This window comes from Dermacentor albipictus, chromosome 9 (assembly GCF_038994185.2).
Source record: "Dermacentor albipictus isolate Rhodes 1998 colony chromosome 9, USDA_Dalb.pri_finalv2, whole genome shotgun sequence".
Classification (NCBI taxonomy): domain Eukaryota; kingdom Metazoa; phylum Arthropoda; class Arachnida; order Ixodida; family Ixodidae; genus Dermacentor; species Dermacentor albipictus.
This window is the reverse complement of record NC_091829.1, coordinates 71,388,836-71,413,569: the sequence shown is the minus strand read 5'-3', so window position 1 is coordinate 71,413,569 and position 24,734 is coordinate 71,388,836. Positions and strand designations below refer to the sequence as shown.

At 43.1% G+C, this 24,734-nt stretch overlaps 1 protein-coding gene across 1 annotated transcript in view; it reads left to right on the top strand.

Annotated features, from left to right (window-relative positions):
• LOC135908553 (receptor-type tyrosine-protein phosphatase kappa-like) overlaps window positions 1-18,690 on the top strand; it is a 127,632-nt gene extending 108,942 nt beyond the window's left edge. Inside the window, exons 34-42 of the mRNA XM_065440334.1 lie at window positions 1,946-2,081; window positions 3,131-3,280; window positions 11,410-11,509; window positions 11,594-11,670; window positions 12,436-12,564; window positions 13,893-14,018; window positions 15,860-16,011; window positions 17,500-17,635; window positions 18,510-18,690. Coding sequence (XP_065296406.1) covers window positions 1,946-2,081; window positions 3,131-3,280; window positions 11,410-11,509; window positions 11,594-11,670; window positions 12,436-12,564; window positions 13,893-14,018; window positions 15,860-16,011; window positions 17,500-17,635; window positions 18,510-18,584 — 1,081 coding nt within the window. The 3' untranslated portion in view covers window positions 18,585-18,690. The remainder of the gene's footprint in view (window positions 1-1,945; window positions 2,082-3,130; window positions 3,281-11,409; window positions 11,510-11,593; window positions 11,671-12,435; window positions 12,565-13,892; window positions 14,019-15,859; window positions 16,012-17,499; window positions 17,636-18,509) is intronic.
• The last annotated feature ends 6,044 nt before the right edge of the window (window positions 18,691-24,734 follow it).

Below are 24,734 nucleotides of genomic sequence, written 5' to 3'. Positions count from 1 at the left end.
ACATTCTACTATTTACGATATCCTACAGTTAATAGGGGCCGTCGCATATGAGAATAATCGGCAATGATCCCTCATGTTAAAAAGAAAATCTATACTGAAGTGTGTACGAATAAAACATCTCGTATACAAGCTATACATAATAAATGGCACAGCTCAAATTTCTCTACCTTGCTTAGGAGCGTTAAAGCCGTGAATGACGCTACGCAATGAAGTGCAAAACAAACCAAATTTGAACTGACCCTTTCAATGAACTTTCACTCCTGTGCAGACCACTGTTGGACTTTGCGTACATTGTTACTGTTGCGTAGAAATATCAAATCCTAAAAGCAGAGAGTTCGCACCGTCATTAGCCTGCGCCTCTATTTGAAAACAGTTATAGCGTATGGTCATCCTGATATGGACTAACGCAGCCGACTGAAAAAAAGAGTGGGTCATTAGAGTACTACATGCTTAATTTTTTTGCTACAAAAGGCCATGAAAGCGCACTTCACTCTCAATTTACTATGCGTCAGCATATTAAGAGTACAAATTTAAATGTAATCTTATATGTGACATTCTCAAATCTCTCTAATTTCCTACCCTGCCTTTGACTGCCTGCTTTCCGGTCAGGTGCCGCCTTGATAGCCTTCCGATGGCACTGTTTTTCATTGTTGTCCTTCTTCCCTATTGAAGAAAGGCATACATACGCCTTATATTACACACGCGAGGAATGGAACAAGTATTACAATATTTGGTGTCAGGCAAAATAGTCCGTTGCAGGAGTGATTGGTTTGGGATGGGGAGAAGCAAATGTGACATTGGGTCTTGAGGGGACGGGTCAGTGATGCTGAACCGCAGCCTCCCGAACCGTACCTCAGTTATGCTACGCGCCACCTACGTGGCTTTCTTCCGTATGGTAGCGGTCTAGTACTCGTAGAAGTGGACCGTGAAGCCCGCGAGCACAGACCTGAGCTACTTCACAAATACCTTGAATCCCAAAGCTCGAGTGGTCGTAGATGAATTTGTGGACTTGTTCTAGAGAATCCCGTTGCGTTAAATATGATTGTCGGATGCCAAAATTTACTAGGTGTGCCAATTATTTAAGCGAGTGCCATTGGTTTTCATAGCATAGAGCTGGACCCTTACATCATGATCAGCTACATTATATATATTTTTTTTCTGCGCATGACACTGTGAGTCGCATTCAGAGCATGCTTACGAAAGATAAAAAACTATCTGACTGTTACCTGAATTAATACTAAGGATGCGTTCTACGTAAAGATGCGGGCGCTGTCGGCAACGTATGCTCCAATGTGAGTAACGCTTTGCGGGATCAACATACTATCAAGTTATATCCTCGATCATGTTTTGTTCATTATATTTCAGCTAAAAATAACTGCTATAACAACATTACTCTGCATGAGGAAGTACCGAAACGTGACTGTGCTTCTACTAAAATGTCGACGTAGCGCACTACACTACACTACACTCTGCGCTCTCTTTTTAGCCTTCCCGAATTTCCAACTACAATTTTAATGTGACACGTTACCCTTGAATTTATCCGCTGACTTTCTTGCCATTCAAACGCAGGCCCACCTACTTCTTTTTAAAAGGCAATACACGCCTTTCTTTTTTCATCTCGCTTCCCCACTGTGCTCGCAGACAGTCGTGGGAAATATGGACACAAACTAAAATGCAACCAAGCGAATGAAAAAAAAAATGGAACCTGTGTTTTCGCAATTCACCAGCGCGTGATGTTTCGGTGGCGCATGCATGAAACCGTTGGTTATAGGTAAAGAGCTGCCAAGAAATGAATGTTTAAAACATCGATGTAGCATAACATATATTATAATGCGTTCTTCTTTTTGTCACAAGCTCCACTGAATCTATAATATGGCATATTTTTAATATCATTTTGAGTTATGTTTGTCTCAAATATTCTGGTTCTTCTCCTCCTCCTCCTCAGCGGTGGCATTGGCCGTACGGGAACGCTCATCTTGGTAGACAGCATGCTGTCGCAAGCAGAAGCAGAAGGTGAAGTCAACTTGGTGGCCCACTTGCATGCGATGCGCCAGTGCAGGGTAAACCTTGTTGAGTCCCTGGTAAGAAACATTTCTTCGCCCTTTCACTTCACCTCGCTCATGCCCTACAGCGTCTATATCCATCAGCCGCTGGGGATTAAACGCACCTGAATGCTTGTCAAGAGTGTCGCAGTGGAGTGTTGCTGCTTTAACAACTAATATAAATATATATATATAGCCATCGTAGCGTTATACCAGCGTATGTAAAGGTAATAAATAGCCGGCAAACATGGCTTCCAGTGACAAAACACGTAAAGCAACCTCACCTGCTGTTCAGAGATGGCCAGGAACTTCCAGCATGCGGTGCGGTATGGTTCTGAAAAAAAAGTTACGTACAGTGTTTACGACTGCTCACCTACCGATCATGACCATTTACACAAAACAGTATTTAGCTTATATAGAACCCCCTACCTCTTCCCCCTCCCCCACCCCGCTTTTTTTGGTCACCATAAACCTTAACTACGTTTTAGTACATTAACTTATGAAAAAAAATAACTACAATCATCTCAAGAACCAGAACGCTTCCTTTTGACTACGTAAGTGGCCACTGAAAGTAAGAAAGCTAGCACTTGCGCCAATAACATCAATAACTTCGAATTCTAATATTATTTCTAGCCCTAACAGAAGCTCGAATTACCCCGAAAGAACACAACCATATTGCGCGCTAGAAAAATGCTGCCGTGTATACTTAACATTGCTAGGATACCATAATATATAGCTTGGAAACTGGTCAATGTTTTCTACTGAGAGGCTTTCTAGCCAATATTTTTATTTCTCAAAAGACAACGCACCTACATCCTATCATGGCACCACTTTCTAACAGAAGTCTGAGTGCGTTATCTATGCTTCAGACACTTCATCGTTAGCTAAGATGCCTTCGCGCCATTCATTATCATCACGATTGACCACTCATCGCGTTGTATTATGAAATTCCTCCTCAATACTCGCTCACAGTGATGTACAATAACACTGTTCATTATGTGTTTCAATACAATGTGAAATGAACCGTCGCAAGTGAATACAATGGCTCGTCCTTCGCATTAAAGGTGCAGAAATTTATCTCTTTGTAGGAGCAGTACATTTTCGCGTATATGGCTCTGGTGGAGATACTGTGCTCGAAAAATCACAAGCTCTCTGTGAAGGAGTTCGTGACACTGTACCAGAAACTGAAAGCCAAAAGCTCAGCAACAGGAAAAAGTGCTATTGAGCTTGAGTACGAGGTAGGTGGTTTTCATGCTATTCATTTTCAATTTTATATTGAAGTGTGTGTTCTCAATACCACCGTCAAATGTTTGAGTGTGTCACCTAATATTTATGCGAGCGAGTGCATGACTTATGTGTGTACGCGTGCGTGTGTGTAGAAAGAACAAACTGCCGTTGCATGAAGCGCTGCATTTTTATGCCTTTGAGGAATAATACACTTCAGTACTGCAGAAGTTAATATCTGGGGCACGGACACTGTTTCAAATGCTAACGTGCTGTACCAATCGATGTCACTGCTAAAACTGAGCTTGTCATGTTTACAAAAGACGTCCTCATTCTGTTTCGTCGGCTTCTTTTGATGAAAAAAATGTCATAACATCCTACGCCACTTCTTAGTGAAATAATGAATATTAGGATCGATGCTTTAAAGCCCTTCAGTGATAAAGGAGTGCCTGATAATGAAAAAAAATGAATTTCAATTTGCGTTACCGCTTCTAAGCGCCATGCCAATGTGGTCACGGCAACATAGCTCATTTCTTCGTACAAGTGTGTCTTTTCCTCGCAGAAAACGCTTTCGTCGGATTCAGTTCTCATACTTTTTTTTTCGGAAGTACTGTAGTTTTTAATTACGAAGATGAATTTCAAATCCTGAGCGACGCTTGCCGCCGTAGCTCACAGGGTATAGTGTTGCGCCGCTGAGTAGAAGGTTGCCAGTTCGATCCCAGTACCAGCAGGTGTTTTCTTATAAAGGCGAACTGCCTAAAATCTCGCATCCCGCGCGTTCCATGGACGCTAAAAGAACCATTGGTGGTGAATTATATTTATGAAGACCACACTATTGTGTGCCTCGTTATTGGATTGTGGTTTCGACATGTAGTATTTAGGAATTTAAGTATTTTTATTTATTTGCCGCAAGTTATTGCTATAAACTATAGGCGGTGGGTTAGGTGACTACGATTTCCCCAATGACGTATGGGTTTTATCGTGCGTCGTGCAGGATGTCACTCATTGCTTTTTTAAACTAAATTAAACGCGCAACATTCCTTAAGCACAATATCTACTTTTTTTAGTGCTTTTTATGGTAAAAAATGGCTGTGGCTTAGGTAAGGTTAAGCCCAGGATGCGAAGCATACTAGCCTTTATTTTAGTTGTTGAACCACTGTTTAGCCTGGTGAACTGCTGTTGCTTGGCTATATTTGGTTCGGCTAGACGAAGAAACAACTCATGCATTACTGCTTCGCCTTCAAGAGTGGAACGCGACAGCGTTCCCGTCGACCCGCCAAGGGGTGTAAGACAATGGGCTACAAGGCAGCGACTACGCGCCCCGCATTGGACGCGGTGAGCGTCGAGCAAAGCAGCGTTCGGCGCGGCAACGAAATGTGCGCCTGAGCAAGAGACGCACGCCTTAGAAACAGCTCGTTTCTAAGGCAACACCGCATTCACTAGAGGCGCTTTTGTACCGCTTTGAAGCATCGTACTCGTGGCTCAGTGCTGGAAATAAAGAAAAAAAAAAAGTACTCGTGGCTCAGTGGTAGCGTCTCCGTCCCACACTCCGGAGACCCTGGTTCGATTCCCACCCAGCCCGTCTTGCAAGAGTTGAGCCAAAGCCACCTCTCCTCTGTCGTGACGTCACGGTGTCACGTGGTTTCAAGGCGACACCGCCGCGCCTGGGGAGCTGGGTTGAGCTCTCGTAATATGCTTCGCATAAAATGATTTTGTTATGGTTTGCCGGACTAAAAATGCTGGTATTTTTTGTGCTCGTGGGCTGCTGCAGTTTGTCATTGCATCTTCTGCTGTTAAACTTGGCGCGAAATTTAGAAGAACAAAGAATAGATCTGTTTGCGTGCTGTAAAAGTGCTTTTAGTGCACGATGGGAGTATTTCGAGTGTTGTCTCCATCTATTGTTTTCCACGTCCAACCTATAAACCAAGGCAACCATGACTCGATGTGAGATCGCGGTTCACTGAGATTGCAGTGCATTGAAATAATGATCGTACCTTTGGGTACGATTGCTTCTAGAGGTAAAATTGTTGCAGAGGCAAGGCGAAATCGATATTCATTATACAATCAGGTGCGCAACAAATGCAATGGTGAAACGTGAAATTATTCGACTTGTAGGTAGTGAGTCAGTGTGGATGTTCGCATTAAGACGTCTCCGTTCACGCAAAAATATTTAGGTGTACCCTCCAGAGCCGCATGGTTTGACGTGCTTTTGCGACGACCTTCAATAATGGGTGGTAATTCTGAGAATTCACGCTTGTGAAAAATTCAGTAGTGCACAAATAGAGTAATACTTTAAGGTTATGAAGTCCTTACAGATAACATAAGTACTTTTTTTAGGAACGAGTGGAGAGGGTGGAATATTTGCATGCAACGACAAGGTGCTGTACGATTAGTGTGAACACTAGGAGCAATTTTTCAGCTGCACCATCGGTGGCAATTTCTTAGGGATTCGTAGATAATTAGGTCGAACCAAACCGACTCAGAATCACAAACCGGCCCCGAAAGAGGTCCAGTAGGTTTACTTTTACGATCTTATATGTCGGCAGAGAGTGCTTGGAATGCTCACATTCAACTTCAATTTCAAATCTGTCAATAACTGTAGCGTATGCTATTTTTTTCTGTAACAGAAAAGTGATTACGAATTCTATGTTTTGCCTTATATTGAGCCAGGCATGAGCGCAAAACAAGCAATTTGCACGATATTCTAAAAAAAAAATCAAGCCTTCATCTACATAAATGGGCCACAAATGTGCGTCGGCGAGGAGTACAATGATTGACTCTTTAGTGCGTGCGCTGAAGTACCAATTTTTCATTCATCTTCATCTAATATTATGGGAAACATTGCCTCTTATAAGATATAGTAAAGGCCTAGTACTTGTAATGTGAACCATTTCATCCACATTCTTTTATTTTGCAGTGTCAATGATACACGCTGCTTTATGGTTATTCCACTGTAGCGCATGTAGCGTTAGCAAGACGGCGTGCAGAAGATGAACCGAATTATAAAAGCTTTTCATTCATAACTGTTACTTGTCATTTGACGGCCGCCTTCAGTTATATTACGCCCACATCAGGATCGGCTAGAAGTTTCTCTTACGAACAATTCTAACGAAATAGCTTTTCTCTGAATACGGGTCCAGATCTTCCGTCATTGTCTGAGAAAAGCAAAAACCGCTGATAGATTTCATTGGCCAAGTACTCCATGCTCAAATGGGCAGATATTTTCCGAGGAAGATGCGTTTTGAAGACTTCAATAAATGGCATCTCCTGAGAGCAGATCAATAGCAATATATTATACAACTTCAATAATGTGTTGTGTAGCTTTCAGAAGAAAATTTCCGTCTCCTAAACCCTTCAGGAATAATGTTTATTGTAGCGTTCCTATTTAAAGGACACAGTAGACGTAAAGCATTGCTGTGGAACTGGCGTCCATCTTGTCTACATTTTTATTTTTCACTTCCTTCTTCTCTTCTCCTGTCTCCCGGTTCTCGCGCTTCTTCATCTTCTATTCGAAGGCTCATACCGCTTCACCCTTCCAGGTTTCTTTTGCTAACCCCTCCTGGGGTAATACTTGAAAACGTTTCCAATCGAAGCACATTCAACTGTGCCCCGTTCACCAATGTACCACACAGTCTTCAATATTCCTTTCTGAGTGGCTGTCTTTGTCACAGAGTAAGGACCATAAAATTTGGCACTGGATTCTCTTACTCCTTTCCTAACTAGAATGAGGTCGGTGACTTGAATGTCTGGGATATCTACGCAATGTCTCTTGTCAAAATTTTGTTTCATTCGTTTACGGTACCTCTCCTCCTGCGATTTTTGTTTCCTCTCCTCGACGATCTTCAGATTTTCTAACAGCCCCAATTCACGGTCCGCCTGAAGAATAGGGGTCTCTCCTGAAGACGCGAACTGCGGGCTACATCCCAAGCCACTGGTGTAGGAGCGATTGTGATGTCGTACAGCTGCTTCTAAAGAGCATTTCCAACCACCAGGGAAATTATCGTACATCCTGATGTATTGTTTTACATCTCGTATAGCACGCTCTGCAAGCCCATTCGCTGCGGGATGGTATGGCGCACAGAATTTGATTGATATATTATGGTCTCGAGCCCATCTTGCAAGCTTTTCACTCTTGAACGCTGGACCGTTGTCACATACAATCGTCCTGGTTGTCCTAAACATTTCCCGTTCGAGAAGGGCGATGACACTATTCGCATCTTCTTTTCCTGCCCGTGCCGCGACCATCCTGGTGCATTCATCTATGGCCAGAAGAAAAGCTTGCGTTTTTCGGACTCCTTCTCGTTTCTTATTCAGCTCGGCAAAATCAAGGTGTATAATTTCAAAAGGCACGTTCGAGTGGCAAGGTATTATCATGGCGTCCGTAGGCTGCTTATATTTCACTTTGTTGACCTGACAAAGGTGGCATGAACGAACGTATTGCTTGACGTCTTCTTTCATGTGAGGCCACGTAAATCTCTTGACTAGCTTGTTGTAGGTGCGCCAAAATCCGTCGTGTCCTCCAGATTCTGGGCTATCGTGGTACAAATAAAGAACCTTTGAAATCAGCGTTGGCGGGACTTGATAGCGACCTTCCATAAACATCAATTGTTCAGTGCCTTCCCACAATTTTACTTCATTGATTTCTTCAGATTGTTCGGCCTGTATCATCAGTCTAGACAATGCATCTGCATCAGTCAAAAGGGGTCCAGGTCTGTGGGAGATGGTGAAATCAAATTGCTGCAAATAGTTCACCCATCTGGCGATACGTCCCTTAGGTTGAGTCATATTCAAGAGATGAGTGAGGGCCTGGTGATCGGTGAACAAAGTAAACTTCGCACCTTCTAGGTACGTACGGAAGTACTGAATTGCTTTAAGGACTGCAAGCGCTTCCTTTTCAGTAGTGGTGTAGTTGACTTCAGGTGGCTTGAGGGTGTAGCTGTAGTAGCCTACTACGTGTCGCTTTTCTCGGCCGGATGCTTCTGGGCATTTCTGGTACAAGACTGCACCTGTTCCATAATGTGAGGCGTCGGTATTCAGTTCAAAGGGTAAGGTGAAATCTGGTATGCGTAGAATAGGGTCAGCAGAGATTCTGTGCACCAGATCACGGTAGACTCTCTCACATTCCTCATCCCACTCAAATGGAACTGCTTTCTGCGTTAGGCGCGTGAGGCATCTTGTTTTTATGGCAAAGTCTTTTATGAAAGGTCTGAAATGTCCTGCTAATCCCAAAAACACACGCAATGAGTGGACGTCATATGGTTTTACCAGTTGGGATATCCTCTCAACGGACTCTTGTTTCGTGCTTTTGGTAGTCCCATCAAAGACTCTTCCAAGAAACACAACTTTTCTTTGAAAGAACGCACTTTTCTTAAAATTAACCTTGAGGTGTGCCAAGCTCAAGGCATTTAATACCTGGGACAGGTGTTCCTGATGCTCTGCCTCTGTTTTGGAGAAGACGATAATATCGTCGATGTACACGTTACAAAAGACACCTAGGAAAGGCTTCAGGACTTCGTTCATTATCTTCTGGAACCATGCTGGTGAGTTTTTCCAGCCGAAAGGAAGCCGGTTATACTCGTACAGGTCGAAGGGCGTGATAAAAGCAGTGTACATTTTTGTTTCTTCGGTTAGCGGGATCTGCCAGAAACCTTTGCACAAGTCAATACGTGAAAAACATCGGCAACCACCTGTCTCATCTATAATCGTGTCTATCTTCGGCATGGGAAATGGTATAAGCTCTGTCTGGCGGTTGAGAACCCTGTAATCTGTGCACAGTCTGAAAGTTCCATCTTCTTTCGGCGCAATAGTTATGGGAGAGGCGAAGGGTGACACCGAAGGCCGGATTATATTCGCGTCTAGCATCTCCTGCAATTCCTTCTTCAACCAAATCTTGCGCTCTCTTGACATGTTATAAGGCGATTTTCGGATGACAGTCTTGTCGGTTAGTTCGAAAGGCACCTTGTGTGACGTCATCGCTGGTGGGTAGCTTCCTATGCATACCAGTTCAGGATAGGTCGTTGCAATATCCCTCGCGCACTTGACAACTCGCAGGTTATCTTTTCTATCAGGCTGTGTCTCTTGCCTTGATAGTCCTTCCACTAAAACAGCATCGTCCCAGTAAACGTTGATTTTTAGTTTCTTTATATCTGGTCTGGATAGCAGAAAGTCATACGTCACCCCCTCAATCACCAGTACTTCACTCTCTATTTGATGACCTTGGAACTCGATGTTTACTGAGGCCCATTGATTATGCATTGTCACTTTTCCGTCGTAGCCTTGCACCCGTAGTACTCTTCCACTATGCAGGTGACTTGCATCTACCAGCTTGGCATTAATTATAGACACAGAGGCACCGCTGTCAACCAAAGCCATCATATGTCTGTTTCCCACTTTGACAGGGATGTGAAGTAGGCTAGAGCAAGTTAAATAAACAGTCTCAGTTGTGGTCATCGGGTCGGACTGATCACCCTTGTTTATCAGTTTTGTTGTCGTCGGAGCCTCTTCAGCGTCCGAAAGGAGGGGAACGGGGTCGCTGTCGACGTTATGCACCCGACCTCTGGGAGCGCGCCAACCCAAGTTCTCTGTGCCGCCTGCAAGGCGGCGCGGTTCTCGCTGATTACGGCTTGACCAATCCGCGCCGGACCGTGTGAAGCGACCGCTTGAGCTAGCGTTTATATTTTCTTCTGAAGTAAATGATATGTCGTGAAGGCACTCCAGGAGCGCGTCCATAGTTTTAGGTGACCGTATTTGCACTTGCTTCAGGACTTGCGCGTGCAGTCCGTGCATTATTAGTGCTACTACGGCAGATGGAGGAAGCAGAGGCTCGGCCAGCTTTAAAAGGCGGCATTTGTCAAAGAAATACTCGACGAGGGAGCCTTGCTTGAATTTGAAATTAAGCGCGGCGTCCCACCTTTGCACTGGGTTGCTTCGGAATGTCGTCAAGAATTTTTCTTTCCACTGATTCCAAGAGTTGCCAGCCTCTTCAATAACGTGCAAATCATACCACTTCCGTGCAACACCGCTTAAGTAACTACGCATGTTAGTAATCTTGTCCTCATTAGAGTGCCAGTTGTTCTTCCCAGCAGCATAGTCATAGAATTCAAGCCAACCTTCTGGACTTGATGACATGCCGTCGAATGCATCGGGTTCTACAAATTTAGTCACTGGCTTCTCAGCGTTTAAAGAGCTTATAAGCGATGTCACCAGCTGGTTTTGTTGCGAAATCTGTTCTTGTTGTAGCCGAAGTGCTTTCAAAACGAGGCTCACCTCTTCCGTCGACGACTGTGATCCAGAGTCCTGTCGACGCATCGGTTGAAGAACTAATTCGTCGAAGATCACCAGAGGCAAGTTCACGTTCACAGCACCCTTCCGACGTAGTTCATCAGGGTCCATGGAAGCCTTCTCTAAAACCAGGTTCATGAGTTCTGCCGAGTTGAGTTCGCGAGGTAGTTCCACCGCTGGTTCATCTTCAGCTTGGTATCTCGAAAAGATGATCTTGTCCGCGGAGGTCTCCTCAAGGAAAAATCTCACCCACATGTTGGAGTTCGCTGTCGGCTGCGCCAAAATAATGTAGCGTTCCTATTTAAAGGACACAGTAGACGTAAAGCATTGCTGTGGAACTGGCGTCCATCTTGTCTACATTTTTATTTTTCACTTCCTTCTTCTCTTCTCCTGTCTCCCGGTTCTCGCGCTTCTTCATCTTCTATTCGAAGGCTCATACCGCTTCATTTATTTGGCTCCCGAGTTTGGTTTAGAAAAGGAAAAATAGTAATAATTAGTTTCTAAAAAATGCGATATTGCCCACATTTCTTGAACATTCCAAACCCTTGTAATCAGGGGCAGTAGGATGTAACAAAACTATACAATTTGAATAAGCCTTACCTGCAAGGCTTGCATCGAGGCACCTAGGGGATCAGGGGAACAATGACAGAAAATTTACGTATTTTTTTCAATTTATTTGCCCAGCTTCGTTATACCCATCAAATATTTTATTTTTTTAACTAGCCCAATCCGGTTTAATTCATTCTCTTATCTCCATTATAAGTTGCCCTCTTCTATAAGTTTTCTTATCAGCAGAATGCGTTGTTCATTTATATCGCGGGAAGAGGATATAATGGTCTACTTTAATTTTCTTTTTCAACAGGAACTTACCCGTATATGTCCTCTTGCGGCGCCGGATGAGTACAAGAGTGCACGGAACGGAAAAAATGCAGCCAAAAATCGGTCATCTAAACTTTTGGCATGTAAGAATAACCCGATTGGGGCTACATATTGCATGAGAGGTAGGCATGTTTTATAGGCGGTGCTATATCTTTTTACATTTGCAGGTGACAGCAGAAGGCCATTTTTGACTGTCACAGCTGACGGATCGAAGACAGACTACATAAACGCCGTCTACGTGGATGTAAGACATTTACTTTGAGCATGTGCGGTTACTTTCACCGGAACCATAGAGAATGGGGTTGAATGAACAACCTCAACTTTTACTAAACAGATACCCAGCGCGGCAACATGAACATTTGCTATCGCTTGTGGATTTCAGTCTGCCACACGGCGAAAGCTTGTTGCATGCAGACCTTATCAAAAATACAATCTTGTGATAGCCAAGCCCAATTTGGGCTATACTCTTTACTACTAATCTAAATACACGCCATTTTCTTCCTCCCTCAACCATATCCATCCTTTTCTGTGGCTTCAGATTTTATTATTTTGCTAAGACAACGCCACTGTTTCGTATACGTCACATGACCTTCCTTACATCTTATTCTGAGCCGGAATGTAGTGCACCAGCGTTTGTTACCAATGATGTTTTTTTACCTACCTCTCGAGGTTACGCTAGTTTCTGTATGCCATCACTCGTTGTGGGGCCCGTACCTTGAAGTTCAAAGTATATTCATCGCTGTTTTTTCATTTCAACATAGGATAGAAATCCGCAATTATATTCCTAGGGAAATTAGCGTTTTCGGCCGTAGCTTGTATGATGTAGTTATTTCATTCATAAAGCTGAGCCGTATCCTTCTATACCTTTTCTCCTCACACTACTGACTGACTCTCGTTCGGGGTGCGAGGAGACCTAACATTTGGACTCCATCTTTCTGGAAAAGTAAATAGTGATTGACGTCGCGTTCAAAAGCACAAACAAATTGAAGTGTATGTCTTGCTTGTGCAGGGTTTCAAGAGGCGAAAAGCGTACCTTGTGACACAACTGCCTTTGCCAGAAACAATAGATGACTTTTGGGAAATGCTGGCAGGCAGTGGATCTGTCACGCTGGTCACCCTCGGTCCTCTCCAAGATGAGGTAAGGCGAACAATCACAATGTGCTCTACTTTAACGCACACGTGATCTTGTAATCACCATCCTTACATAAGAAAATAATTATCGCTGAAGATAAGCTAAGCAAGTGATTACTTTCGTTTACCTAAAGCTTTTCTAGGTGAATATTGAAAAACGATTATAATTGTTTGCCTAAGATACTAATAGGACAAAGCAAAAGCCGATGAAATAGCATGTCACTGGTGCGCAAAACAAAAAAAGATTTTGTCTCACGCTGGACCTCAATGTGACCGTAATCTTACCATTTAAGAAACATTGCACATGTGCACCACAGCCAATTTTTTGTCAATTAGAAATATTTGTTTCGTAAAGAAAAATCACTTAGTCTTAAGAATACCTTGTTTGAGGAAACGGGAAGTCCGGCAAGGTCCGTGGCCGGAGGTCCTCCTACCAACAAATGATTGAATAAACCTGACAAGATGCAAACGAATAAATTTTAAAAAATTGCTAATGAAGAGTTACTGTTTCCTGAAACAAAACTACTAACCCGAAAAATAGCTTGATGAGCTGACATATCGCGGTTTATAAGCGTGTTACGTGTTGCTACTCAACAGCGCGTTAAGAAGGAAACAAGTAAATTGCATAAAGCAGCGAAGAGGCTGCTTTCATTATTATTCCAACGTTCATTTTTGTAAATGATCCAATGCAAATAAAACTTGATTCAAGTATTCTTTGATTGATTACATAAATACCAATGTTCCGAATCAACAACACTTCAAGGAATCGAGAAGGTAGCCTTCTATCACCCTTCCATATTAGTCAGTGTGGAGCTTCTTCAAAATCGCTTTATTTTCAGGGTATTTCCTGCGGAGACAGAGACTAAAGGCTGAAATAGCCTGACTGGGCCCCTGCCCCCGTTCAGTTCATACAGCGTTTACGCGTACAATAACATATACAGTAACGTGCACATTATATTAAAATTACAGTTGCACTCAATGAACAGCCGATGAAGGAAAGAAAGTGACTTCTAATACATCAGATAAGAAGTATGAAATGCATACATGTGTACATAGATCACGCAGATAGATATACATATAGAAAAGGTCACACAGGATTCATGTGTTATATAGCTAGGAGACCCTTTATCCTGTTACAGATATGTAGATAACGACTATATACACCAGTACATTGTGCTGACAAAACAGAAAAAAAAAGAAAATCAGGAATGTCATGGTCATAGTAGAAAGTAATGTAAAACAGTCTACAATACACATCCTGTTCTAACTAAGATGCAATTTTTCTTGATGTAATGCAAAAAATTATGAGTAACCTCTTTCTATTCCATCCAATAGACGACACCACAGTTCTGGCCAAGTCTGAAGACAACCGTGAAGTACGGGAAAACTGTGGTGGAGCAGACAGACACTCAGGATTTCCGAGGCCTTCTGGTTCGGACATTTAAGGTCATCCATGGTTCGGTACGTCATACGATCGCGTTTTTTTTTTTCTTCAAGTTTATCTTCTACAGCTGTTTGGCTTCGGCAAAAGGTGGATGCGTAAACTGTTCTCAAAAGTCCGTGTTTTTTTATGCATCGTGATCCTGCTTAAAAGCGAGTGCCTCAGGACACTGCATATCATTTTTTGTCGAAGTGCCGTAAAACTGTTTATTGCAGTACTCTTTAGAGCTAGGAAAGCAACTTGTGCTGTTCCAACCTGAACTGCATAATTTGTTATCAAAAATTGATGATATCGCGCGACCTCACGAGAGCATATTTATGTGCTTGGTAGAGGTGTATCTAAGTTGATTATGTTTTAATTTTCTTTTAATATTTTTGCCGACTGTCGCATCAGTTCAGTCAAGTTGGTCAGATGATCAACCCTTCGTCGCAGCTGCTAGTTTCGCACACGGTTTATAACGGCGCGTTCAGTGGAACTCGTTGTTAAATCTCGTGAAACAGCAGATGTTTAACGTTGCGATAGAGTGCTACGCCTAATACTCTGGTAAAGCATAATATCATGTGTGTCCACTTGGTGTTAAAGGTAAAAGAACCACGGTGTAAATTATTTTAATCCCGACCCATTAAGGTGGTGTTTCTCTGCGTCCAAGTACTGTAGCGGGGCGTATAGCCTGGTCAAGTGCTGGAAACTTACACAGAACACAATACACTGAGAAGAAACAGGCGTTGAGATTACGTTCTCAGAAGCACCAAAATTGGCAGTAAGGTCATGGCATAGACAAATTCCGATAGCACTTGTGACATTCAATATTTTTAAATAATTTACAAACGCACACTACAATCATGAGGGTAATCATTGGCGCAAAATAATTTTCGTATTGCAAAACTATGGTTTGGTTACTGAAAATTTGTAGATGTGTTGTTTATTCTGAGCGAGAAATAAGAGCCGCTATTATGAGCACAATGAGATCAGTGCTATGGAAAGCGCACACTGATATAGTAGCTTAATTGGTTACTACGGATGGCCTTGGTAAGCTCGGCAACGTGTCATTTCTCAGCAGATAAGGGCACGTATGCGTTGACAGCTTCTAAAACAACGCAATGCTTAAAGCAACGTAATAGTCGCTGTAAGAGAATGAGCTTTATAATTCCTATTTTTCTTAAAGATATGCCAACTATATGTTTGGAATGTACACCAACGTTCTTGCATCATCCTTACAAATAAATAGCTACATCCTTTTCTTGCAACGTGCTCTCCAATAGTGGCGGACGACACTACAAAGATATAGGAGCTGCTTACATCCAGCTATATCTGGCGTTTACCAGAGGGAACACAACATACGGCTAAAGGACAACTTCAACAGACAAGGATGCCGTCAATCCCCAAATTTCTGCTATATAACCACTACAAACCATTATAAAAACCACTCTATCACCAACGGGTTTCTTTCCAGTTACTCGTAGTGTGTGAACGCTAATATTTGAGAAAGAGGTATAGGCAACCAAAACACTAACATTGTGCTTTTGCCCCTGCAGCAAGAATAGCAACAAACAAAGGAGACGCTTATCTTCACTGGGGGAGAATGCCGCTGTCTCAATAACCGAGTTAATTTCAAATCCTAAAGGACCGCTGAAGCCTGCTCTCTTTTTTGTGAGGCTGCTCCGCACACAAACCTCGTCTAACCAAATGATATCATAATAGCGAACCGCAGCGTCATTGAAGATGTCCCCTTAACGCTTCAATCGGCACTGATACACGAGCATGGCATCATTTGTGGCACTTGTCACGTGGTCGAGCATAGTGCATTTCTCGCCCAGTTACTGTCGCGCTACATTCAAAGCGCGGCTTGTTCGGTTTGCAGCGACCGGCGCGCATAGTGAAGCAGTTCCACTCACAGTCATGGAACAGGAACAGCACTGTGCCGAGCTCTTGCGACGTGGTGCTGGAGATACTGCAACACGTCGACCGGTGGCAGATGCAAGCGGAAGGAAGAACAGTCATTGTGCAGTGCCTGTGAGTGCAACAGTTTACACTGGCCCCTCGATATCAGTTGGTACAACATACTTCGCGTTTACGTAATTTAACGAAAAAATATCAAGGAAGAAAGGAATGTAGAATTGTACTACGAATAATGTATGACAACTTTTAATGTTGAAAGTTTTCCGTAAAGCAGTGTGCCAAACATGGAGCTGCCACAAAACCACTCATTGAAAAGTGATATACACGTGTCTTTATTGTGAATGTTTGCGGCGGAGCAACTAAATGAGGAAGAAATTCTATAAAATGAACAATTGTCACCCATCTGGCGGCAGCACGAAAGTTCAAAGGAAACCCTTACGAATCTCTGAGCAAGAAAGCTCCACTATGGCACTTAACCACGTTAGCCTGCGGAAAGAGGTTGGCATTTTCTTCAAGTACGAAAGTTTCTTTTCGAGAAACTCGATGGGCTTCCTTCGTAGCTCCGTGCAGGCTCAGATAATGTTTCTAAGGGCAATCCTTCCTTGTGTTCTTTATCTGATAATAACTACTAGCAGGTAATTGGAGGGCTTAGAAACGTAGCTGCGTAATATTCTTTCCACATTCATTCTAAAGGTGCACGTAGTTAGCAGTCCACTATTCTATATACGCGGCTAATTTACTACTTGGAACATTCATAAATATTTAGATGCCAGCAAGTTACGGAAAAAAAATTATTAGTTAGACTCAACGCTGAGGCTATGTGCCAACATTTTTGTAAGCCAGGCCGAATAGAATAAGAAATTTTGGTAGCAGAATGTTTTGCTACAGTTTAACTTGTGAACTCCACAAATCCCACAATAGCGCGCTTGATATGCTGGAGGCAATTTTGATATAGGCATCGTTCTGCAAACCTATTTTTTTCATAAATGCTGCGCTAATTATTCTGCGACTATATCATTATATTGATTTTCGTTCGAAGCAATCCTGCACGACTTTAACTAGATGTGAAGCAGCTGTTCTAATTTCGCTTGCTGGAGGATGCTGCTCAGATTTCTTGGAGTCGAGTATTAGGTCGATTCACAGTCCCGAGCTAAATTTTGTGGTTATTATCCGCCATGAGATTATTTAGGCACGCAGTTATTTTCCTTTCATTTCCAAAACCTAGCTGTTGAAGAAATGCTCGCAAAAGTTAGAACATGTCGTATGACCTCTACCTTCCGACTTTGAAACTATGAGTACGCTCTAAAAAAGTTTACACCGTTTGGGTTGTATTTTGTCCCCAAACAATATTCGTCATCTGTCTCGCCCGCATTTCCTTTCTTTAACGCTGCGAGCCCGGCACTTCCTGGTCCGAAACGGCTTGAACGTTATCAGCTTGACACAGCATTCTCGACAGGAAAGTAATGAGCGCCGAGTTTTCAAGATAGGAAACGCAAGTAAGGTTGATGACGATCATTGTTTTGTGCAAGATAAGCCACGAGGGGTGTAAACTTCTTTTATGGTGTATTCCCGTATATGTTTTGATGTTCCTTTTGATTTCAGGGATGGCTGCCAGGAAAGCGGCCTGTACTGCGTGTCGGCAGCGATATGCGATCAGCTCAAGCTTGAACAGGAACTCGACGTGTTCCGATCAGTGCGCAACGTGCGCAGTAGCCGTCCCGAATTCATCGTCGACTCGGTGAGTGAATGCACTGGGGTTCATAGTGTTCCAGATCGGTTAGTTCATCTATGCTCTCAACATGGAGAGCTCACCATGGTAACGCCTCTTCTTGTTCATGGAAAATAAACAGCGGGATACAGTCCAGTTCCAGTCAATGTTTAGTGCACCGTGGTATATATCACTGCACGAGGTACCACTAGTTTAGTGAATCGATATCAACATGGGAGCTGCGCATCTGGCTACACTAATACCTCGAATGCAGCACGAGAAGGCATGATTTCAGGTGGAGTTCTTGAAAGTAAGTTGAAACAATCTATGCTGATGTAACCAGTGCAAGAGTGGACACGGAACACTAGTAGTAAGGCGACAGGGAAGAAGCGCTCGTCCTTGTCGCCTGACTACTAGTGTCCTGTGTGCACTCTTGTGCTGGTTACATCAGCATGGAATACCAACTAGCGTGGTCTCACGGCTTGATATAATCCTTCAGGTTTTTTAGCTCCTGCGCAAGGGTAGTGCTCTCAAAGAAAACTGGAAGCCGTGAAAGAAGGTTTGCTTTTTGTCAGGTATTTTATGTCAACATTTTTTTTTTCCTTGAGTCTTGTTCGGTTGGCTTAGGATCCGACTCGGGACATATCCTCAGTGCACTCCTCGAGTAATTTGAGAGTTGTAACGCACAGTTCGCTTAGAGAATGACGATGCAGCGGTTCATATCTGCAATTGCAGTTGGATATTACTACTGCTCCTTACAAAAATTACCATGTATGCTTTGTACTTTTTAAATCGTATTCAGTTGATGGCGATGTATGCAGAGCGATCTGGTTTTCTGTTGAGTTGTTTATTGCAGCACTGTTATGATCTCGTAAAGGAACTCTTCTCTGTTTCTATTTTACAGGAGCAATACGCCTTTTGCTACGACTTGGCTCTCAGCTTCTTGGATACGTTCGACACCTACTCCAACTTTCAGTGAACTCGCGGTGTATATCTTATTTATGGAGGCCGTTTTCTACCGACTGCAAGATATTCAACAGGATGAAAGAAGAGTGCAGTTTCGAAGTAAAATGACATAATTTTTACTCGGAGTTCCTTCTCTAACCAATGGTCTCCACGAAAAACACAAAAATCACGCGCATTTATTCTTAAAGCGCTAACCAAGCACGACCCAGCAAAAGAGAGGGATAGTTCCTACCTTTGTCAAATACACTGAACTTTTCATGTTCTGCTTGATCATCAGAGATTTCGAAAATAGCAGCTGATACAGATGAATTGACGAAGGAAATTTTAGGTAATTACGGCAATCGTTGCGATTAGGCTCTACAGTTATTACTGGTACTTCAATCGAAACATGTTTAAACCTTGAGGGTGCAGCGTTGTGCGATGAATAACAACTTTACTTTTCAGATTATAAATAATGTTTTTATATGGGACAGCGATTGACCGGCATTAAAAATTCATTCGATGCAGTCTCATGTGCCTCGCCACTATAGTAGCACTTACTCGCTAGAAAATCGCCAGAACCAAAATCTTCATTTGTCGATATCAGTTATTCCATCTTACCTCTTAAGAGTGAGAGTGGGAGTCACGGAAGAAATAAAGCAGTATTTTAAAGATGCCTAATGCTGTTAAAATTTTCAGTCCGCGAGAGTCTATGAGTCGTATGAATTACAGTGCACCGACAAGTGAATCCTTCAATACTCAAAAATTTCTACCGCGGTTTAACTTCATTTCGCTGCTTTCTGCTAGGTAATTTGCAGTTTCATTATTTGGTCAAGCCTCTTTTGTAAAGCTTCCTACGTACCATAAGTGCCTTCAAAATGTGTAATGACGTCAAAGTGTGTTTGCCGAAGCAAGTTACACTCAGCGTGACCCTGGCTGGTGTCATCTTTTCCGAAGATTTTTGTGGAACATGTATGTAAATGATTCTGGCGTTTTGCCCTAACTAAACCTGCGCAGCACGTTATGAAGAACGCCACAGTAGATGGCGTCGAATGAGTTTTGAAAACTTGGCGTTTATTAACGTCCCAGCGATGAAGAAAGAAATCAAAGCGAATTTTGTCTAATATTACGTCCTCGTAGAATAGCGAGTACTTCACGTTGTATCATTTTTTTTTAAATTCCTGGAACCTTGCTGAAAACACGCTGCGCTCGTTATTTTTATCGGCAGCAGAAGTGCAACGAACAGAGGGGCAGAAAGTTCCTGCTTGACGTGCACTCGAGAGCAACGCAAGTGTACCAACGGAAAGCCCACTTCCAGAAAGATCTTGCAGTATGAAGTATGCTAAAACATACGAAAAGTTTTAAAGAAGCTATCGGACAAAAGTTTACTTGTCTTCATGTATTTTCAGCGGAAATACGTATGAACCAGCGAGCTTCCCCAAGAATAGTAACACATCACACTTCTGCCAGATGTCGCTTTGCGTCATCCAAGCTCCAGGTGCTGGGCAGATCCGCAGCAAACAAATTTAGGCCACCAGTTGGCGTGTTTGAGAAAGTGCTATAGAATTGTTGTAGCGGTAAAAAAAATGTTGTTATATACAATAGAAGGAAAAAAAACAACTAATGACGCAATGTGTCCCTAAAAGAACGCAATACCTCTACGTAAGTCCTATTTTAGTATTCAGGAAAGCTGCCGCAACGCATTTTTTTTGTTAGCCTGTGACATTACGAACATTTGCAAGAGCCTTTCTTGAAGTTGATAAAATAAACTACAGCTTTAAAGTGGGCGTACATTTATAAATGCAAGAGAAGTTTGGAACAGGTGAGCCATAAAATACAGCATTTTCAATGCACCGCCTTTCTGCGTACAGCTTTCCGACAGAGGCTGGAGCGCATAGCAAGTGTTTAATTTTTCCCAACATAACCGGGCAACTTTGACAAAGGGATTATTGTTCTCTATAAAACCCAGCGCATCCATTATAAGACGACTCGAAAGAATGGAAGCAATAAAGTATTGCTCCACACAGACAGAAGAATTTCGCCTGTCCTGGCACTGTGTCCCCCATTGCGAAGATTCACGAAGAGCACTGTATCGAAACTCGTAGCCTGCAAGCTAACAACACGCACTGGCTTCAGTTTTGAAGGATCGGTAACCGGCCAACTTCATACCAGGAGCTTAGCTCACCACACGAATCGACTGCCGTAGGAACAGACAATATCGCGCCCTCACTTATTTCACAAAGTGCCAAGTGAAAAATGTGACAGGCCTGACACAATTAGCAATGCGAACTCTTCATAGCGTATCGCTGAATTGTTCCGTCAGGTGAGGCATGTGTGCGCCATTTTGTACCAGTAGCTCGTGCCCCCGTCTTTTCCGTGCAGTGGAATCTTTCCCAAAGGTTACACTGGATACTTTTCCTGTCCAATTACAAACGCACATATTCTGGATAACAATCAGAAACGTGAGCTGTGGCCGAAGAAACAGGGGGCACTGAGCAACCTTGAACCTGTGCTGAGAGTTGAGCGATAAGTGAAAGAAGCCCACTGTAGTAACAGAAACTCAGCGCTCTCATGTACCTAGGAGCACATCATCATCATCATCATCATCATCATCGTCGTCGTCGTCATCATTATCAGCCTAGTTACGCCCACTGCATGGCAAAGGCCTCTCCCATACTTCCCCAACCACCCCGGCCATGTGCTAACTGTGGCCATGTTGTCCCGGCAAACTTCTTAACCTCATCCGCTTACCTAACTTTCTGACGGCCCCCTGCTACGCTTCCCTTCCCTTGGAATCCAGGCCGTAACCCTTAATGACCATCGGTTATCTTCCCTCCTCGTTACATGTCCTGCTCATGCTCATTTCTTTTTCTTAATTTCAAGTGTCATTAACTCGCGTTTGTTCCCTCACGCAATCTGCTCTTTTCTGATCCCTTAACGTTACCCCCAGTCATTCTTTCCATAGCTCGTTGCGTCGTCCTCAATTTAAGTAGAGCCCTTTTCCTAAGCCTCCAGGTTTCAGTTCATACGTGAGTACTGGTAAGACACAGCTGTTATACAAAAAAATTAAATTATGGGGTTTTACGTGCCAAAACCACTTTCTGATTATGAGGCACGCCGTAGTGGGGGACTCCGGAAATTTTGACCACCTGGGGTTCTTTAACGTGCACCTAAATCTAAGTACACGGGTGTTTTTCGCATTTCAGCTGTTATACAGTTTTCTCTTGAGGGATAATGGCAACCTGCTGTACAAGATCTGAGAATGCCTGCCAAACGCACCCCAGCCCTTTCTTAGCCTAGGAGCACATAACCACGTAAGTGAGCCTATGCCTTAGTGGGGAAGAAGGGTTCAGTTAAATCTCTCAGGGGAAACGCACCTGCATTTCACCTACGGCGCAGGGCAAGTATGCCTACGTTCTCGGTCCCGCGCCAGTCGCTGTGTAAAGAAATGCTGTGTAATGAAAAAACGTTGCTTAATTTAAAGAAACGTGCAGTACATGCATGCCACGGAGTGTGATAAAAGATTGTAGCTGGAACGCGTCTTTCATTCGTGCAAAAGCCAATAGTTAAAACTCGTCCGGTGAACAATTACCACAACGGATGCAAACGTACAGAAATTCAGAAAGAAAGCGACAAGAGCACACTAATCACATAAATTTTAACGCCATGTCGGGCACAAAAATAGAACTAATGCAAGAAAAGATTGATAAAGAGCGCAGTGTAGACCGTTTCTATGTATTGAGGCACTGGAAACCAAAAAAGAAGTTAGCCAGTAGCTTACTTGGCATATCCCTTTCCAACAGATTCTCCAGCTTACTGCATCCAAATAATAACCTAAGCGTTCCGCATCTTCACAAGAATTCGGCTAAGACAAAACCCTCTCAGGTGGGCAGTGCGGGCTGAGCTCAATCAAAGCAGTCATCCGGCTGAATCAAGGTGTGGCCTAGTGCGGGCGTCATTGGGCATGTGAAGGCACAGCCAATGGGAAGTTTGTGGCGCCACGTCATGAGTGCATCAAATGAGAGAGTTCCTGACATGCCGAGTTCTACAAACGGTATAAGGATTTCGCATTCCCACAGGTAAGGAGTACTAAGTAGCCGCCGTGGTTGCTCAGTGGCTATGGTGTTGGGCTGCTGAGCACGAGGTCGCGGGATCGAATCCCGGCCATGGCGGCCGCATTTCGATGGGGGCGAAATGCGAAAACACCCGTGTACTTAGATTTAGGTGCACGTTAAAGCGCCCCAGGTGGTCGAACTTTCCGGAGTCCTCCACTACGGCGTGCCTCATAATCAGGAAGTGGTGTTGGCATGTAAAACCTCGTAAGTAAATTTCTTTAAGGAGTACTAAGTGTCTGTGCCGAATTATTTATCTCAATTTTCGGTGTCTATGTCCTCATGCAATATTTTCCTTTCGCGCCCGCTTCGGTCACGTGGTATGTGCCACTACTATATGTTGCTCGTAGATGAAACTCTGCGTTCAGTTTGGGCCACTTGGAATTAGACTACGTGCAAGTTCTCGTTGCCCATGGGTGAAAAGCTCGGTTCCTAGAACGCCTCCTAGATACGGGGGTGTGCCACTGGGCACGTGATCTGGTCACGTGACGCTGCTTATGTGCGGCTGGGTGTGTGCCGTACTTCAATCAAGCTATTTGGCGCCAATGTGGTTCACTATAAACGTGCCACTCGCTGTGTGGACCTCCTGGTAACAATCATCATAATATATTACATATATCACCATGAATTATATATACATCATAAGATATTTTGCCAATCGTATTACCGTCGTGAATCATCTCCAAAGGACTGATGCTTACCAACTTTCATTTTTATTTTGTCTGCATGTGTGTGTTGCCGAGGCGGAGGCCTGCCCGCAGTCCTGCACAATAACAGTGGTGTACATTTTTCTGCATACAGATATAATCATCTGTATTAGAATGCGATACCCATGCTCACGAAGGTTTGAGTCTGTCCTTGCAGATTGTTCTGAATTTGCTCCAATTTCTCCTATTGTGCACATGAAAGCGCCTTTTCAAGATTGAATTTATATTAAGCGCTACACTTCTCTATCCCTCAAATCTGGGAAACGTATGCCAACAAATAATTACTCTTTTATTACGTTGATGGATTCTCATATGAACATTTAGCAATTAGCAGACATTTCGCTCGTGTATTGCAGTAGCAATGCAATGAAGTATTCTGGCCCTTCGCGGTTCCAGTGTGCCTAAGGGTTTCATAGGCTATCGTATGGTTGCTTAATTTGTTTTTCCAGGTATACATGTATGTCGTAGAGCAATGTCTATTTTTAGGGGGGAGGATAGCTGGCGAGCTTCATCCATAAAATCAATAAAAAATGTCGACTATAAGTTTGAACACGAGCTTGCCAGGATATAAAGATATGCAATGAAGTAATACTGTGAAACTTATTTAACCCCACAAAGATGAAAGTGCAGTCCTCATTAGAAAAAACTGGAACTTCGTCTTCCTTATATCTGGCGATATAGAGTATAATCGTATAAAAATATTCAAATGATTATTTCAGTAAAAAGTAATTACGCTGGCAACAAATAATTAGTACTTGAGTTACCTAAATTGCCACAACCTAGTATTTGCTCTAGGATATCAAAAAAAAAAAGAAACGCTAGGTATGGGTTTCACATTCAGCTTTCAACACCTAGATCATAATATGAATGTAGGAAAATCATCGTAGTAATATAATATGTTGGGCTTTGTAGGCTTTATCTTGCTAGCAAATAGAGCAAAGCAACGAAAAAGCAGAGATCGCTTTCAAAATTCGTAGTAAGCACATGCGCGCGCCATTCAGGAATTTCTTAGCTTTTACGCCAATTTCTTCAACGTCGCCAAAGATGACTCACTTGTCATAATCCAATAGACTATGAATAATTATTTAGGTGCGCGGCATTGTAAGTTGCACTAGAGAACATAAGGCTCCTTGGCCTGTTCTCTAGTGCTAACCGTTCAGCTGAGTTCCAGAAACGCAGCGACTAATGATTGTTCAGCTTGGCTCTTTGGCATGAAATCGTAATACCATCATCATTTTGTCACTGGCATATATTTCTTCGCGTACAGGCAATCATCGAAAAGTTGAAGTATTTTATTTTACAGAATGTTCAACTTAGGTGATCGCAACCGTGGGTATCTCCTACTTGTGTTTACGCAAGCTCATG